The sequence below is a fragment of the Canis lupus genome, chromosome 5 (genome assembly GCF_011100685.1).
Source record: "Canis lupus familiaris isolate Mischka breed German Shepherd chromosome 5, alternate assembly UU_Cfam_GSD_1.0, whole genome shotgun sequence".
NCBI lineage: Eukaryota > Metazoa > Chordata > Mammalia > Carnivora > Canidae > Canis > Canis lupus.
The window spans coordinates 27,257,219-27,276,527 of NC_049226.1; the positions used below are offsets into that span (position 1 = coordinate 27,257,219).

The 19,309-nt window shown below is 39.7% G+C and overlaps 1 protein-coding gene and 1 long non-coding RNA gene across 2 annotated transcripts; one reads left to right on the forward strand and one right to left on the reverse strand.

Moving 5' to 3' along the window:
• Positions 1-245: 245 nt before the first annotated feature.
• CASP4 (caspase 4, apoptosis-related cysteine peptidase) lies at positions 246-14,426 on the forward strand (the record flags this gene model as incomplete). Its single annotated transcript, NM_001003125.1, is given in 8 exon segments — positions 246-512; positions 2,183-2,245; positions 7,687-7,802; positions 8,648-8,821; positions 9,945-10,179; positions 10,987-11,130; positions 12,329-12,438; positions 14,330-14,426. Coding segments are annotated over 8 exon segments (1,206 nt in total), but the record flags the coding sequence as incomplete, so codon positions are not given.
• LOC119871825 lies at positions 10,440-12,427 on the reverse strand. Its single transcript, XR_005359354.1, has 3 exons — positions 12,311-12,427; positions 11,541-11,593; positions 10,440-11,189 (listed from the first exon to the last, which is right to left on the reverse strand). It is a non-coding gene; the product is annotated as an uncharacterized LOC119871825 (long non-coding RNA).
• Positions 14,427-19,309: the final 4,883 nt, after the last annotated feature.

The following is a 19,309-nucleotide window of genomic DNA, read 5'->3' on the forward strand; positions in this document are numbered from 1 at the left end:
CCCGTGGGGCTGTAGGGCTGGTCGGCGTGACCCCTGGTTTCCACATGCAAATGGCAGGAGTGCACATGGTCCTCAGGCTGCGGGGCCAGAGCTGCAGGAACAGAGTGACAGTAGGGTCTCAGGACTCCTGTGCCACCTGCAGAGGGTTGGCCTCCTGACTGCATGTAGAGCAGGTGACTCCTTGTTGCTGACCTGAGAGGGAAAGAGGCTGTTTTCATGACTTGAGGAATCCTTATCTTCACCAGACAAGGTCCTGAAGGACAAGAGAAGGCTGTTTGTCCGGTCAGTAGACATGGGGACCATCAATGGTTTGCTGGATGAACTCTTTGAGAAAAGAGTGCTGAACCACGAGGAGATGGAGCGAGTGCGGTGTGCACACTCTACAGTTATGGATCAGGCCCGAGTTCTGATTGACTCCGTCCTTCGGAAAGGGCCAAATGCATGCCAGATTTTTATTTCTAATATTTGCAATGAGGACATTCACCTGGCACAGACGCTGGGGCTCTCCTCAGGTAAGGATCAGGGGGTCTAACTGCAGTCCAGGGAGAACCATGTCCTTGTGCCCAATGCTGGATTTCCTCCTTGGTTGGTTTAGTTTGCAGACACCTACCTTGTTCCTGGCTCCAGGGCCCCATTTCTGTACCCCAGCTCTACTGAATGGTTCCTGTTTCTTTCTTCTACTTTCTGGTCCTTTGGCCTCAGGAGCCTCCTTTGATTAAAGTTCATTCTCCATCCTGAATATGTGGTGGCTCCTTTGTAGAAGTTCATGAGGACAGTCTGAAAATCTTCATACTATGCTCTCCACTCATCCTAGCAAAGCCCTCACTCAGTGTCTCTCTTTTTTCATTTATCATATCCCCCCCCAAATTAAAGACAATCAATAGCCAAAGACCACATCTTTGCCCCATTCCTCTCCAAGCACAATCCTGGAGCTCTGGAGGCACTTGTACAACCCACCGAGAAACCCTCAAGCTGTCACATGATGCTCTTTGTCAGGGCTGTCATGGCTTTGTCTCTCCCTCTTCCATCTGCCAATTTTTATATGTCCATAGATTATGACAATGAGATGTAGTATCTGGATGCACTTGAAGGGGAGAGACCTTCCTAAAAGAAAGTTCTTGGTCAGAAGAAGACCTATTGCAGATGCCATAGATAGGTCTCCTCCAGAAAATGTTCTTGAATTCACTGCTGGTTAATTTATTGCAGCAGTCTTGATGGAAATGATGGGCCAAACAGTGGTATGCTGCCTTTGGCTTGAAGCTTTGACTCCCCTCCATGTAGAAAAGGGAAATGGACCATATTTTGTCTATGGATATCCTGTCTTCAATAAGTACTGTGAAATGAAGATTCGGGAGTATTTCTCATTTGTTAGCTTATGCCAATTCCAGAGGCTTCCAGAATAAGCTTCTTGGGTTTTGTCATACTGAGATCCTCATAAAACAAGAAACAAATTGATTCCATTTTTGTCTTTAAAACTGACAATCATAAAAGTGAGCCAGGAGGATCTATTAAAAGGTTTGAGTAACTCTATGCAACTAAACACTGTAACTGTGGCTTCCCATTGTTTTTCTCTTCTGTGTGAGGCTTCTTCCACCTAGTAGGGCAAGAGTGATGGTCAGGGGTCTTGGCACATGTGTAATGAGACCAGGCCGTTTGTAGGATGGAGGCGTAACATACTGATTAGGAGCCCATGGATGATTGTGGGGACAGTTTGCATTTGTATCTTGGCTTGACCACCTTCCTGTCCCATGACACTTGGGAGACTGACTTATCACTGCTGAGGGTGGACCAGGTGGGCCACCTCACCCTCATTCTCTGCTGTCATAAGTCTTAGCAGAGCTTAAGTGCACATGTGGCACACACCTGTTAGGCAGTAGTGTTCATCCCAGGAGCCACCTTGAAACATGAGAATTCAGAGGCTTTTTGGTTCCATGTCTGATGCTGTCTCAATTCCCCTTCATCATAGAAAGCAGAAATAAGGAGACTTCCAGATACTCCTTTGCTTTGCCTCCAGTGTGAAAGTTCAATTACTCAGGCATAGTCACTTTGGCTTCCCTGTGATGGCTGTAATGCTAAGCCTTGAACAGGCCTGCAGGTGTGTTCAGGAGGGTTGTCCAATACAGCAGGTGAGAGTCTTCAGAGATGATAAGTGACTATTTTAATGTCCTGAATCTTTCCTCAGGTTCACCATCTGGAAATGATCATACCAAACTAGACTCTCAAGTAGAAGTTCCTTCTTTACCAGGTAATGGTATTTTCCAAATAAGAACATTTTTTTGAACTTCATCTTTTTTGACATTAATTCTAGGTTCATGGGATGACCCCAGGGTGAGAGGGCAATGGGTTATTCTCATGGATTGATCCTGTCTTTTTCTGTTAATCTATGTGTTATAGCAGAGGCCATCCCTGCAGCTTTACTACCATGTTCATACTCACAAATCTAAATGTGCCCCAAACCTGACTACCCACTTTAACACCACACTTCACTATTCTAGTGCCTTCTAAACATATGCACTCATGTCTCCTTTAGAGAGTTTTATCTCTATGTACCAGAGAGCTGAGCTTGTCATCCTTCCCCTACCTTGCTTCTTCTCCATTTTTCCCCGTCCTCGTTAATGTCCACTATTACCCAGTTATTCAAACCAGAAATCTGGATTATCTTGGGGTTTCTTTTCCTTACTTCCAACATTCAAGCAGTGGCCAAGTTTACTGATTGATTCCTCTTTCAGATCCAGATCCTTCTTTCCACTTCTATTTTTTGCTACCATATTTCAGAATCCCTACTCTTACAGTGGCCTATGATTCTTCCAGCCATAACTCTTACTATACTTTTCTTGTCATTAAAAAAATAAATAAATCTATCCTTTTCCCCCACTGGACTTTAATCTTTATGGGGAAATGAGACATGTCTGAATTATTCATAGGTAAGTTCCCATCACAGTGGTTGTTGACTCAGTATGCATGCAATAAATGTTTGTTAAAATACTATTTAACTGAATAATTTCATTAAAATTGCTAATATCTAGGCCATGTGAAAAATATTTGACACATACCAACTGTGTTATAGATCTTGCTCTATGGACTGTTCAGAGATTAATGGACAAACAAGGTTCCTGCCTTTATTCATCTTATAAAGATACACAAATATGAAAGATTAGGTATTTAAGAATTTCCACCATCAAATTAAAGCTAGCCAAAAATTTGGGGGTAGAAATGACACTTATATAACCATATCTGCTAAGATGATATGGAATGCTATCCCAGATAGTAGTAAATTAACCAAGTGTCAAGTTAATCTACCTTACTGAAAGAACTCTAGATGTACTAATTCATGTATTCATTAGTTTATGCATTCAACAAATATGTAAGTGTTTGTAAGTATTTTAAGCACAAAGATATGGGAATGAGATGTGGGTACAAAGATATGAATTCAAAGACATCATGCTTTTACCAAGAAAATTAAATACAGGCAAAAGAAAAGATCCTCACAGTCTAGTGGGAAAAATGTACAGTTCTAGGCAACAGCATGGACTTTCTTTGGAACATATATTAAAAATAGGACCATCATCATCACTATGAGAAAGAGAAATAGGGAAGCAGTAGGTGGCCAGGAAGTTAGCATTAGGCCTAGTGTCACAGAAAGAAAGATGAGAAGCTCCTCCCAAAAATTGTAAGTGGGGATGAATCATTAAACACAGCCAAAAAAACAAAACAAAAAAAAAAACAAAAAAACAAACAAACAAAAAAAAAAAAACACAGCCCAGTATGAACAGGATGGGCCAAGAGAACTCCATGAGTACGAGAGAGGACATATTTTACAGGGCAGATGATGAAAGAGAAGGTGTTTTTAGGGGTATTTCCCATAATGGGGAAATTGCTAGAGACGGCAAAACTTACGTAGTACCCATAGTTGAAGGAGTCTTTGTATTTCTGACAGAAGACAAACACGACAAAAATCCATTTAAGATTTTGGAAACTGTGGGCAAAGAACTCATTACTGGTGTTTTGCATGGCTTGTTGGAAAAAGATATCCTGAAATTGGAGGATGCAGAAAAGAAAACATTTTATGATGCCAAACCTGAAGACAAGCCCTGGGTCATTCTGAACTCTGTGCGACAGAAACGCCAGGAGGCAGGTCAAGCCCTTGTCCATACTTTCATTAATACGGACAAATATTCCACCAGTGTAGAAGGTAAACTGAAAGGACTTACAATGGGTGTCTCAAATTTTCCAGAAATTACTTAACTCCAAGGTCCCTCTAGGATCCTCCATAATCCCACCATCCTTCCAGTACTAAAGTGTAATTTTCACTAACTCTGTCATCATCGTTTGAGAGTCCACCTTGTCTTTTATAGAAGGAGATCCAATTTCCAATTAGCTAAGAAGCTGAGTCCTCGTGCTTAGATTGCTCACAGAAAGAGCTGACTGTGCGAACTGTGCAGTAAGGCATACGCACATGTGAGTCCAGGTTCTATCACTGTGGATGCTCTATGATTTCATTCTAGCTTCCTAACCTCCCTGAGCATCAGTTTCAGCATCTGTGAAATGGTCACAATTTTGGTAACTTCTTCACAGGGTAGGTACATCGTGGCAGGCACAGGCTAACAACCTCTAAGACAGTAGGAGCTCTTACCCAGAATTCTCCTCTGGGCTCCAGATACACTTAGCACCAGAGGCACATTCAACATTTTTGCCCCAATACTCCACTGACATCACAAAACTACATCTACAGAGTTAAACGCTTAATTCCTCCCATCAGATTTGTTCCGCTTCTAATCTCTTTCTATCATATTAGGCAGGACTACATGCCACCAAGCTTCTTCATCCAGAGCACAAGTGTTCTCTTCATGAGTGAATAGTAGCTCTCAGCACAGTGCCCGCCACCACAGGCATGTAATAAATATAGGATAAATACGACAGTGGAAGGACAGGCATGCAGTAAATATTAGTTATCATAATTATTATGATAAACCTTTCTAGGGCTTATGTATTTCTGTAAGTTACGAAATATGGTCAGGGGCACACCTGTAAAGTGTCCAATCTATTGAAACATTTTAAAACTTCTGACCTAGATTAAATTCTAAGTATTACTAAGGCATAAATATATACACTCTTGCCCAAGTTCATCAGTGACAGACTTAATTCATCGTAGAAGTTAACCTCAAAACCCAGCCCTGAGATCTCAGGGTTTATTAATAAGAACAATGGCAATAATAAACAAAAGGCAACTGTAGGGACCTCACTATAGCATATATGCTTTTTCAAAAAGTTCTGCATGGAGAAGGGACACTCTGCCCAGCCGGGCATACATACTAATCTGATGGGTGTTCAGTACCGTGGCCTAAGCTGTGTTCTCCTTAATATTTAAGTTTGTCCTTACGCAGTTTTATTACTTTCTCTTAAATCTGAGGTAGAATGGAAACAATTTGGATTAAAAAATTTTCAGAGATAATTCAGCAAATGGGAATCAAAACTGAAGTCATGGGAGCTTCAAAATAATTTCAGCAACCCCAGGAATCACGATGAGCATCAAACTGAGATAACAGCGGGCCATTGACAGAGTCTCGCAGTCAGAAGGCAGGTGGAGGTCCTCTCATCATGTGTCCAGTGGCTCCCTGGGCTCTCTCTGCACACAAGACCTCTGGGGGAATCCCAGGGCACCCGCAGGCAGGGAAGCTGGGTGAGCTGGGCTACTGGTGAACGTAAAGACCTGGCCTTCTGGACATGGATATGATTCTGATTTATTTCATTTAACAAACTCCTATATGTGCATGCTATGTGACAGTCACTTAGTCTGAGGAGTAACTACTCAGATTCCTACCTGCCAAGGAAGACGGCTTGGTCTTACCATGTACAAGTCTCTTCCTTTTCGTGTCAGTTTAAGGGGCTTCCTGCGTATTTCATTAAGTAACAGATAAGACAAACGTTAACATTTCTATCTAAACTCCTAATTCTCTCATTTATTTCTGTGTGCTGCCAGATGAACAGAACCCTCTTTGGGCAGCAAGCTGCCCTGTAATATTTATTATGTTGTAATGAAAGGATTCATTTTCATGCTTACTATTAAATGTGAGATAGAAATCCTATCTAACCCCCAATTTTATCTGCAAACATGGTATCTGTACACAGATAGAAAATGGTCATTAGGAGCTGATGTTTATTAAGTTGGAGGGTTCACCAAACCTGGACACAACCTGGAAACAGAGACTTTTGAAGCGAAAACATATCTTCTGATCAGAGACTAGCCCAGGACCCTGGATGTCCTCACATTGGTAAAATGTTCTGGAATAAAAAGAAAGAGCATGGGTCTCTTTTTAAGAAATGTCTGGAAAACTTGGTTTCCTTCATCTCCAGAAGTCAGGTTTTTAGCATTCAGTTTAGAAAGACATTTTAAAAAAATGTTATTTAAAAATGAATGGTAACAAATGAGTAAAATAGGGAAAAAATATAAAATACAAAAACTGAAAAGTTTATACAGGATAACATTGCTTTTCTCACTTAGATAAAAGAAACCAGAGCAGTCTTGGTTGGTTTGTGTCACTGAACACAAAGGTTAATTCCTTTCATGAACAAAATCCTTGTTATATTAGCTCTTGGCAAACTGCTAAATTCTGTTTATGAATTCCTCTTCCTCATTTCTCCAAGGGCAGGCTCAGAGCTTTCCAAGCTTCTTACGCAATCTCAGTTAAGTGAGAGCATGAAGGGTCGGAGAGTTCTCCATTTCTCTAGGGATTAGGTCAGGGTGAGTTAGACAAACTTCTCCAAGTTGGGAGAGGTATTTCTTCATATTTGAAAACGTGGGTTGAAAACTTAGTACCAATTGTTTCACACTTTGGGGAAAGGAGACCCGGGGCATGTGAAAATCCCTGACAGACAACTGTCCCTTTGACCTTGGACGCAGGATATCATTTCTCCTTTAAGTTGCAACTCTGTTAGGAGCCACTGCGGCCTATCTCCTCTGCAAAGGTCAAGTGTACCAGCTGAGAAATACCTGGATGGTACACAATTCAAATTTTTGTGATGTGTCTGGTATGTGCGTGTGTGTCTATATGCACTATATGAAATAGGAGTGGACTCAGGATTGTACAATGTCCTACAGGGTAGCTGTTGGCCACACCGGGCTACTCAGAGCTTGAGTTGTGATTAGAATACATGTTGAGAGGATGCGATTTCAGATATATCATGCAAAAATATATTAGTAATATTAACTAATTTCACCTGCTTCCTTTTAGTTTTTTAACAAGGACATTTTGAATTGCATATGTGGATCAATTATATTTCTAAGGGATAGCAATTCAATAATATTAACCTAGGATGTTCGTGCTTAGAGACAATGGAAAGTCCACATGGATGAGTGAGGACTCAAGAGTAAAACCATTGGAAAAATCTAACTTTTTGCTGAAAATGTAAAAGCTAAATTTGACCCCAAATCATCAAGGTGTTTTCCTAAAAATTATCAGAAATCTACTCTTGCATTTTCGGGTATATCTGCTTTGTCTACTAACGGTCTCCCCCTTCTTTCCTACTCAAAATACATTTCCTCACATTACAGGTTAAATACAATTATAACCCCTACATGTTGAAAAATCTTCTTCCCATGACTTCCCTTTTCTGTCAATATTCTTAAGAGATAATTGGGTCACAAAGGCAGATATCCTAATTTCTATACCACAATATATCCCACAGCCTTCGTGGAAAACATGCCTGGGCCAACCATTCCTGACTCAGAAGAATCTACAGATACTCTCAAGCTTTGTCCTCCTGAAACATTTGTGAAAATGTATAAAGAGAAGGCTGAAGAGGTGCTGTGCTCCATCCATGAAATTGAGAATAAGAGAGAAACAACTGCTTTCACTATCTACATGATTTCCTAAAGCACTAATTGCAGAGTTGGGGAGCAAAGACAGTGGTAACCTTACCCATTGATGCCCTGAGCAAGGAAGAAATCATGTGGCCTCACACAGACTTTGATTCTCTTTCAACCCCATGATAAATACAGATCTCTCATTTTGATTTATTTGTTGTTGAATCTATTTGTGATTTATGGCAATTTTAGTTGTAGTCCTAGAAGAAAAATATTTATAAGAGACTATGACTGAGTAATAATTGTTTGCATTCTAGTTGAAAAGCCTAGATGTAAAGTGTATTTTTAAAATACAATTAAAGCCTGCATAGCATTGTATGTTGATATGTTTTCAAAAAAAAAAAAAAAAACAGTGCCAAAATAATAATGTCACCAAAGAAAAAGGATCATTGATGTATTTATTTTTGGCTGGAGCCAGTGGCAAGTGTCTTCTGGCTTTTACGAAATTGGATTTGAATCTTGAATGCTAAGAAAGATTTGACCAGGTAGAGAAGAGAGAGGAGGAGACAGTAGGAAACATTCTAGTCTCCTTAAGATTCTTAAGTAACCATTCCAGTGACATACTGGGTCCTGTTCTAGGCTCTTAAGAGATAACTTACTTCCAATTTGTACTTCTTGCTACTGCCAACTCAATCCATCATCAAGAGTTAGAGGGGGCAATGTCTTCTGGTACAGGACAGGGCAGCTAAACGAGTCCTTAGCACAGTAACAATGACTGGTAGATGAGGGTTTAAAAGGAGATTTAGGTAAATCCAACTCACTGTCTATATCCATTTCCTGTAGATCTACCCAATAAAGGAGAGAAAGGATCGTACTCGTCTGGCTCTCATCATATGCAATATAGAGTTTGATCATCTTTCTACCAGGGATGGAGCTGAACTTGACATTGCAGGAATGGAGAGTCTGCTGGAGGGCCTGGGCTACAGTGTAGTTGTGAAACGGAAACTCACTGCTAAGGTAGGAGACCCTCATGTGCCCCAAACATGTATATATGCAACACGCATCCTACTACTAACATGTTAGCTTTAGCATATTAGGCAAATACTTTGATATTTGGCCGTGTGTGTGTGTGTGTGTGTGTGTGTGTGTATGTGTGTTTAAGAAATGAAAGTAAGAGACAGGGAAAATCTGTGTCTCTTTTGAGCCTTAATATCCTCAGTTCCATAACTAGACAAAGTGATTGGCATGTGTATTTAGATAATCCTTAGTTCCAAAGTGGGATGATAAGAACTCAGCCCCAACATTCTCCAGAAAACTCTAGAGTAATGTTTATTTAGTAGGAGTGTACTCATCACGTAAGGACTGAGTCCCCGCTTTGTCCCAGGCCTCTTCCTAGTGTTGGGCATAGGTCTGTACACACAATGGGAAGCACCCAGTTGCAGTGCCATAGGCTTGTTTGGTGCAGGATAATTGTACCATACGCCAAGCAGAAAATTTCACAGACTCGGTGTGTCTCTGTAAGAGTAGAAAGAACATTTAAAGTAAGTGAAAAGAGAAAGGAAAAATGAACTATGAGAGTGAACTAGTGAGTGGGGAGCAATGATGTTAGATGGGATGGTCAAAAGAGACTTGTTTTGGGAGTTAACACAGGAGCAGGCACATGACTATAGGGAGCAAGACAGCTCTGGAAAGTTGTGGATGAACTACATTCCAGGCAGGAGGACCAGAAGGGGGAAATCTGAATGGAATGGGAAACCTGAGCAGGGTGACCAGAGCCCAGGGGAGGATGAGACAGGGTGAGAGAGAAATATTCGTACATCAGAAGTTTAACTTTATTCTAAGCACACTGGGAAGAATTTTACAAGGCTAGTGGCGGGAAGTATTTATGACCCAAGGCTTTTGTCAAGTAATGAAAGGAAAGACAGAAATGAAGAGGAAAAATGGACAGTTTATATACTGTCACCTAGAGCAGAAAGTTCAACCCACTGCTCCATTATAGAAAGAAAAATCAAAAGACATTAGGGAGCAAACACTGCATGAAGGCATAGCAAGTGCAATCTTAAACTGCTGGTGATAAGCAGGAGGTGAGACCAACTGAAATGCTTGTCATATCAAACTAAGACCTGGTGGTCTTTTGCAGGGTATGGAATCAGTGCTACGGGAATTTGCTGCCCGCCCAGAGCATAAGTCCTCAGACAGCACATTCTTGGTGTTAATGTCTCACGGCATCCTGAATGGAATCTGTGGGACCGCACACAGCGTGGAAAATCCAGATGTACTAGCTTATGACACCATCTTCCAGATTTTCAACAACCGTCACTGCCTCAACCTCAAGGACAAACCGAAGGTCATCATCATCCAGGCCTGCAGAGGTGGTGAGTTCTGAGATAGAAACCCCAAAGGCCATGAAGGTGTCTGCAGAGAATTGCGCTGAGTGCTTTGTTTCTAGAGATGATCTTAGAGTCCATTCAGTGCAAATAAACTGGACTGAATTCAGGAAACACTAGTGCCTAGCGGGCTGGTATCACAAGCATTTGTCCTGTCAGCTAACACATTTCTGTTCAACTTAATCCAGGGTAAGTGGTGAAGAAGACTACCAGAATCCCTAAATCAAAGTGAAACACAAATATTCAGATCTTAGAGCAAAATGACTTTAATGATGGTTTTCCTTATTCATGCTTTACAGTCATTTTGACAATCTCTGGCTTGAGAATAATTTTCTTTGAAAGTGAGCATATTATGTAAGAGCACCATGCTTTTCTCTCAGGCATGTTGAATGGGAAATGAGTAGGAAAGTGAGGGAACTTGGGATGGCAGTCAAAAACAATTCTTTTATCCTGACTTTCAATTGTCCTTGAGCTTTGTTGGAGCAATGTTTGGGGGAGAAGGAAACAAAAACAATTTAGCTAAAAAATTTAAGTGTGCTCCCTGAGATGAAGCTAATAAGCCTTTAACTTCTATGCTCTTCCTAGCAAATGGCTTCTTCTTGTTTTATGATGTTATCATTGTTAATCAACACATGGCTGTAGGGACCCCAGAGAAAGGCAGAGTGCTGTGTGTGTGTGTGTGTGTGTGTGTGTGTGTGTGAAACTGGTGAGAATAAATTCTTAAAAACAAAGAAGGGGGCAATTCTACTAGTCATACTGAGAGATACAGTGTATAGAAAATTGATGTCTCCATAGAAAATCCTGGGGAACTGTGGGTCAGCGACTCTCCAAAAGCCTCGACAGACAGCTGGACACATCAACCTCTGATGCTCCAGAGTGATGCCATTCACAAGGTCCACGTGGAGAAGGACTTCATTGCTTTCTGCTCCTCAACCCCACGTATGTGTCTCTCCATTGCATACAGGGATTTGTGGGCCTGGGGACACCGCTGAATGATTCTAGAAAATCAAGATAGCCTCTGTGCAGCCAGGATCCTAAGTGAATTTTAAGTGTTGTCAATCTATTTTAAATCTTATCTAGTCTGTTCTGTGGAGACAAATATTCTTTTTTTCCCTTAATTTCTAAAACTGTGCTTTTATTATAAGTGTTGTGCTTTACAGTAAAAGGTACACCAAACATTAAAACAATCTAATGCAAGGAACCCCCTTTACAATATACCATTTTAAAACAGGTGATTGATTCTTTTCTATTAAATCATTCAACATTTTGAGAAGAGTTCTTACGGATCCTGGGACTGGCTGCCCTCTCTCAAATGATCAAGTGCAAGCTTTTTGCTCCATACTACCCACCTGATGTTGTCTGGAGTGTTGCCATTGGATGCCTCAGCAGGAAGTAGACGCCCCTTTAACAGAAGTAGAAAAGGATCCTAAGGGGCTTATTAAAACTACTAACAGTATAGCAGTGTTTAGTTCTTGATTTCCATATAATCATCTGAAGAAGTCTTACATTTAGGTATTTATAATTTGCGAATTTTTATCTTTAGTCTTTTTAAACCACTCTATGCAATTAGGATTGACTTACAAAATGCTATGCATATTTACCGTGTATGAATTGATGAGTTTGGAGATGAGTATATATCTGTGGAACTATCACCACAATCCATGCCATAAACATATCCATCTCCCCCAAAAGTTTTCTTTGGGCCTGTTCATCTATTTTGTTTATTATATCATGAAAGACAGCACCGCACACAATTTGTAAATGGCCACCTGTGTAAACATGGGGACATTCTTGAATCCTTCTGAACTTCTAGTTTTTCCTCTGTAAAACGGGATAATTCCAGTTATCTCTCAGCCTCTTTGAAAGCCAAGAAGATGAACATAGGGCACAGAGTAAAAAGTCAGTCAGTGCTAAGTAGACAGTGCAATTGCTATGCCATCTTCTGAAGCTTTGATGAGCTGCCCCGTTACTTGGACCTCTATTACTTTCTTTGTTTCCTCTCTGTGGAAAATGAGTTAATGTAAGGTTATAAGTGCGTTTCCTAAACACATTCAGATAATTACTAAGCTATGCTTTAGAAAAAAATGTAAATAAAATAAGGCCACAGCCCCAAGCTTACCACTTCCTGTCTTCACAGATAATGTGTCCTGGAGACATATCACGAAGGGATCTCTTTTCATTGCACAACTCATCACATGCTTCCAAAAATATTCCTGGTGCTGTCACCTAGAAGGAGTATTCCGGAAGGTAAGCTTGTCTTTCCTTTTCTAATCATTTGTTTGTTCAGGAAGGCTTTGCCAGGTGACAATGGCAGACTGTGTAAGGCAAACACAAGTAGAGTGGGACCTGGTTTCTGTCATCTAGGTATTTAAAACCTGATGTAGAAAAAAAATGTCAATGCACTGTAGCAGGAGATAAAAATATTATCAAAAAATATATAAAATATAAGCTGTGTGTCATGGGGTGTAAGTTCTTAAATTTCAAAGAGTGGGAGGTTTTTGCATTAGTTTTCGTTGTTTGCTTTATTAAGTAAATATAGACGAGGTGGTAAGTTGTGGGCTCTATCCCAGTGACAAAGGGGTGAATGAGATACATAAGACTACATAGCACATACATGTTTATGAGACAGATGGTCACTGAACAAGTAGGCCAACAAACAATGTGTGATTACAGATTATGATAGGGTCTGTAAAGAAAGAGACTGACCACATGTGGAAGTGAAGACAGGAGAAGACATTCTGTGTCCAGCTCTGAACACTCCTTAGTCCCTCCTCCTTCCTAGTTTTCTTTCCTCTGCGGATCTCTCCTCCATGCACTAAGTATATGTATTTATATGTTCATTTTTCATCTGTATTTACTCACTCAAATATGAATTTACGAAGGCAGGAATTTGCTAAATATCTCAACGTTCAAGCACATAGGAATTATTATTCATTGAATAAATACATAGATATGCCCCCTTTTTTCATGGAGCAAGGGATTGGTATTAAGAATGTGAAAAAAAAAAAAAGAATGTGGAAAAATATGGTTGTGTTTTTATTCAAAAACACAGAGAGAGGCAGCCCGGGTGGCTCAGAGGTTTAGCACCGCCTTCAGCCCAGGGCCTGATCCTGGAGCCCCAGGATCGAGTCCCACATTGGGCTCCCTGCATGGAGCCTGCTTCTCCTTCTGCCTGTGTCTCTGCCTCTGTGTGTGTGTGTCTCTCATGAATAAATAAATAAAATCTTAAAAAAAAAAAACACACAGAGAACAGTTGCACTTTTCTGGAAAAAGAAGGCTATACCACTAGTAAATTAGAGAAGACAGCAGAGTGACATGTGTTGGGGTCTCTGTGAATAGGAACTCAGGAAGATAAGTCCTGTTGAATGAATAGGATTTTGACATTGCACTTGGAAAGGATTTCCAGGAAAGGCTAGAAATAATTGATCTAGGTTAAGTAGGATCTCATTGATCAGTCTGTGGCAAAAGACTTCAGGTAAGCTGGTGGTGGGGACGTGAAAGTTGGTCAGTGTTATGTATTTAAGAACAAAATCCCAGAATTTGAGTCTCTTTGAATTGGAGACTTAGCACTGGTGGACATAGAAAGTTGAGAATTCTCAAGATCCAGTTCTCATGAACAGACCTGTTCATGGAACAGGGGAACATGGAACAAGGGAAAATTGATCATCAAATCTATAGATCAGAAACAAAACAGGAAATGGAGTTTGAAAGGGTTTGGATTAGACATAAAGGGTTTGAGATAAAGAGCATATTCTGACATGGGCATCACTTTTTTTAAAGATTTTTTTTTATTTATTCATGAGAGACACACAGAGAGAGAGAGAGAGAGAGGCAGAGACACAGGCAGAGAGAGAAGCAGGCTCCATGCAGGGAGCCCAACGTGGGACTCGATCCCAGATTTCCAGGATTACACCCTAGGCCAAAGTCAGCACTAAACCGCTGAGCCACCAGGGCTGCCCATGGGGCATCACTTTTAAGAAATAGGACAGCAGTGGCAGAGAGTTTGAGTGTCCATTGGGCTGGCTCCATCAACCTTAGAAGCACTCTGCATTCCCAGAATTTTCTGGCTCATAGTGGAAAATATTTTCTGAGAATTCATAAGAGGCATGTCTCATCTAGCCCATCTTTTTGTTTTTAGGTACAACAATCATTTGAAAAACCAGATGTGAAAGCCCAGATGCCGACCATTGAACGAGTATCCATGACAAGATATTTCTATCTCTTCCCTGGCAATTGAAAAGAATAAGTATCAAGAGCTGTTAGCAGGTGAAGTAAACGGGAAAGTAACATTGGTGGTGAGGCCCAATGACCAAATGGCAGCTGACAGCTTAGGTGGTCACATTAGTGTTTCTTGTTGATATAGTTTAGCAATTAGCTGCTATTTTCACTCTGCTTATGTGCATCCGGATCCTATATTCGCCTCCACAATCAACCCTTCAGTGAGGTAAATGAAACCAAGAGAGAAGTAATAAAGTGTGAAGGACACAGGGTAACAATTATTAAAACAGAAATGTCCTCATCCCTCCATTATTACTTATATTCACCTCTCGCATTCTCTCCCGGCCTGCTCTCCCACATGCCAAGTTACCACATATTACCTCTGATCCCCAAAACACAGAAAACAGAGGGGTTGATCATGGAGAAGGAAGGACATTGGTCCTCTAAGTACATGCACTACATCATGTCTGTGAGCTACCATCACCAGACAGCATAAAACCTACCTTGTACAGGGGCAGACTCTGGTTCTGCACTGTTCTCACAGTGTGGATCTCAGAACACTCAGAGTGTGTGTTCACATTTGCACATACTGCTCAGAAACTCCTTTAGTATCCATCTTAACACTTATTATTGTTATTATTATTTTTGGTCAAAATATTTTAGAATGAGTATATCAAGGTTAGATCCCACAACTATTTTACTCACTCAGAGCAGCTTTATATCATTCTAAATCACTCATAAGCAATTATGAATCTCCCTCTTAGAAACATAATTTAAATTCTATTTAATAGTGAGGTTTATCTCAGTATTTTAAATATGTGCCCATGCCATCTCCTACCCTGGGTTTCTAACACATAGATTGCATAATTGCTCAGATATTTCAGTATAACAGCTTTTAAGGCCAAATTAGTCCAATAGAACAACACTTGGGGATTGAATCACTTATGGGACAAGCACATCAAGCACATACTATGTTCTAGGTTCTTTTCTAGGTACCGGTACCAGGGAACAAAATAAGTGGAGTCCTTGCTCTGAGAAAGCCCACACACGAGTGAGGGGAGATAGACACTAACCACACAAGGAAATCTATCCTGGGTCAGAAAGGGACAAGAGCTGCAAAAAATAAAGGAGAAAAAGAATAAAAAATAAGAGGCTAAAGAGACACACAAAGTGGATATTGTTGTGCCACAGATAGATTATTCAGGCAAAATTTCCTCCAAGTGATAAAATGGTGAAGTCAAAACAAAGAGTGGACATACTGGTGGGGGGCGGGAGTGAATCTTGTGGTACCTGTGAGGGGAAAGGTGTCCCAGCTCAGGGAATAGTAAATACAATCACCCTGAGGCAGAGACATGTCTCATGTGTTTACAGAAGTGCAAAAAGGGTGTAGCCTGGAGGAGAATGAAATTGGGAAAAATGGCAGACAAAATCAGAAAAGTGGTAGGAAACCTGATCACATGGACCTTAGTGGTCACATGGTAAAGACTTTAAATTTTTTATCCCCAGTGAGACAGAATCTTTTAAGTGCTTTTGCACAGAGAAATGATATAATCTAGTAACTGAAGTTTTGCAAAGATCCCCTGGAGTATTTTTCGGCAAACAGACTATAAAGGTCACAAATATAAACCAAAGGAAATGGCAAAATGCACCTGGAGAAGGATGGCAAAGGAATCATGACAAGGGATGGACTGAAGGCTTCCAGGGATTACTATCTTGACATTCTGCTCTCTTTCTCTCCGTCAGGCAATCATGGGCAGTCCAGCTCTTCTTGACCAACTTCAAAAAATACCTTTGCTACCATAGCACACTCATGTAACCTTTCGTATTTCAATAAAAACAAAAGCAAATGAACTGTGTCCTTTACGTCCTTTAACAGAGAATATTATTTCAGCTAAAATGTGACAGAATGGAAATGGCATGGAAGAAGCTAGCCGGACTTTCCAGCTTTGTGACTCATACAGCGTCAGCACTTCTGGCTGAACATAACAGGCCATGACTTGCCCTCAGCAAAGGGTGACAGGAGAATGTCCCTATCTGGAGACAAGAACTGTAAACTGGTTAGATCCTCATTTATATACTTATCAAACCCTGGACCTATAGGATGATCTAGAGAAGTCTTCTAATTGATTATTTAACCAACATTATAGGTTGACCTCATTTTTTTCCTTCAGTAAACTATGATTTCAGCAAATTAATATACCTGTCCAAACACAGTTAGCAGGTGATTGCTCTGGACTTGCTCTGGATTATGAGCTATTAACCACTGTGCTGTGTTACCTCTTCAAAGCAAGAAAGGACTAAAATTGTAGGGATTCTGAATTGTAGGAATTAACAGAATTTTTAACTGCTAGGGTTAACTCACACTACAAAGATTCATGACAGTTTTATTTCTGGACTTTGCCTTCCCATGTAGACATATAAGTCACATCACAAAGATCCAAAAATACATAGCACAGATGCCTTATTCTCTGACTACTGAGTGGTAATATTAGAAAGCCAATAACAGAAAGACTACCTTGCAACTGCATGTAGTTCAAAATGGGGATACAGGGGCAGCCTGGGTGGCTCGGCGGTTTGGCACTGCCTTCAGTCTAGGGCAGGATCCTGGAGAGCCGGCATCGAATCCCACATCGGGCTCCCTGAATGGAGACTGCTTCTCCCTCTGCCTGTGTCTCTGCCTCTCTCTCTCTCTCTCTCCTTCTCTCTCTCTTTCTCTTTCTCTTTCATAAATAAATAAAATATTTTTTACAAAATGGAGATACACACATACAAGCACATACATATTCTATATACACATGTACATATACACACATACAAAAACAAGAAAGAAAAAAACAAATGAACTAAGCATTCAACTTAAGGAGTCAGAAATATACTAAACCAATACATAAAGAGAAGTAAGTAGATAATACAAATGAATAAGAATGCATGAATGAAATGGTAATGAAACAAAGGACTGAGCAGGTTACTGAAGCAAATGCTGGCCCTTTAAAAGAACTAATGAAATCGCAGGCATTCAGCAAGACAGAATGTGAGAAAACAGAATTAGCACAAAAACAATATCTGAGATTAAAAGGTACAGTGAATATAGTTAAGAATAAATACAGGGGAGAAAAGTTAGAGAATATCATACATAATACAGAGGAAATATACAGAAAATTTTCTAGAAAAGGCAAATTAATAAAATTTAAACACGATAAAATAAAAAGCTGAATGGATCCATAGACATTAAACAAATTAATTTTTCTTTTCATATTTATCTGCAAAAAAATTCGTAGACCCAAATGGTTGGAAAGGCATGTATTTCAAAACTTCTAAGAAACTGATGAGCTCTACTTTCAATAAACACTTCCCCATAAAAAAGAGAAGCAGGCTTTTTAAATTCTTTAACAGGGCTTATACAAAACTGAAACAAAATTAGAGAAGGAAGAGTTAGAAAAATACTGGCTGATTTCTCACAAACACTCATGTAAAGATTCTAAAAAACATGTTAGCAAAGCAAATCTAGCCATATCTGAAATAATATATTTATTAATTAGTATGTAAAGATACTAGTGTTTAAAAATGTGGTTACGGTTGATTAACTGACATGTTTATGACAGCTTTCTTCAAAATAAAAGATTAAAAAGTAGGAGTGCTTGAACACAATTCAATAGGAGTGCATTGAACACAATCTAAAGTTTATCAGTCTGTTAAGCATCTGCTTTGGGCTCAGTTCATGATGCCAGGGTAGTGGGATGGAGTCCCATATCCAGCTCCCTGCTCAAGGGAAGTGTGCCTCTCCTACTCCTCCTAGCTGATGCTCACTGTCACTATCTCTGTCTCCCTCTTTCTCAAATAAATAAATAAAATCTTTAAACAGAAAAGATTAAAAAGTAGATGTAAAAATTTAAGAGGTTTATAAAGGCATTCAATAGTATTGAGGGTTCATTTACAGTTAAAAATAATTAAAACCCTAGAAAATCAAGGTGAAAAGCAATTCCTTAATCTAATGCATGTATTTAATTTTTTTTAAAATTTATTTATGATAGTCACAGAGAGAGAGAGAGGCAGAGACATAGGCAGAGGGAGAAGCAGGCTCCATGCACCGGGAGCCCGACGTGGGACTCGATTCTGGGTCTCCACGATCACACCCTGGGCCAAAGGGAGGCGCTAAACCGCTGCACCACCCAGGCATCCCTAATGCATGTATTTAATAAAGAGCATATCAACAAAATAGAAATAGCGGGGAAACACTTAACATGAGAAAATCTATAGCCTTCTTATGCAGAAATATTTGCATATTGCCTTTAAATAATATATAAGTAAAAATATTTCTATTTAATTTTGCAATGGATTTCCAATAAAGCCAAAAGTAAAAAGTATGGAACACAAGAAATAAAATCATCACTGTTCTTGAAAAATGGGATTTTACTCACTAAAAATCTCTTCAAATTAATAAGTTTCCTGGATTTGCAAGAATTCAGATCAATATACAAAATTTAACAGCATTCTTATATTTAAAAGATGATAGGAAGTGTTTGCTTTTTAAAGCCTCTTCTTGCAATAGCAAAGAACATCATAAGATATTTGAAGGTAATTGCAAACCAATTTTGCAAGTTATATATGGAAAAATATTTTTAAAAAAATCATTGAGTAACATAAAGGAAAGATTTAACTACTGTGAAGGATATCACCATCATTGACCAAAAGTCAAATGTAAACGTTTCAGTTTCCCACCCAAATTAATATATACCTAACAGAATAACAAAGAAAACAAAGAAAACCTAACATGGTATTTTCTTGACCTTAATAGCTTGTTTATACACTTTGTTTAGAAGGAAAAGTACTAAGAATAGCTAAGAAAACAGCCTATGGAATGGGAGAAGATATTTTCAAATGACATATTTGATAAAGGGTT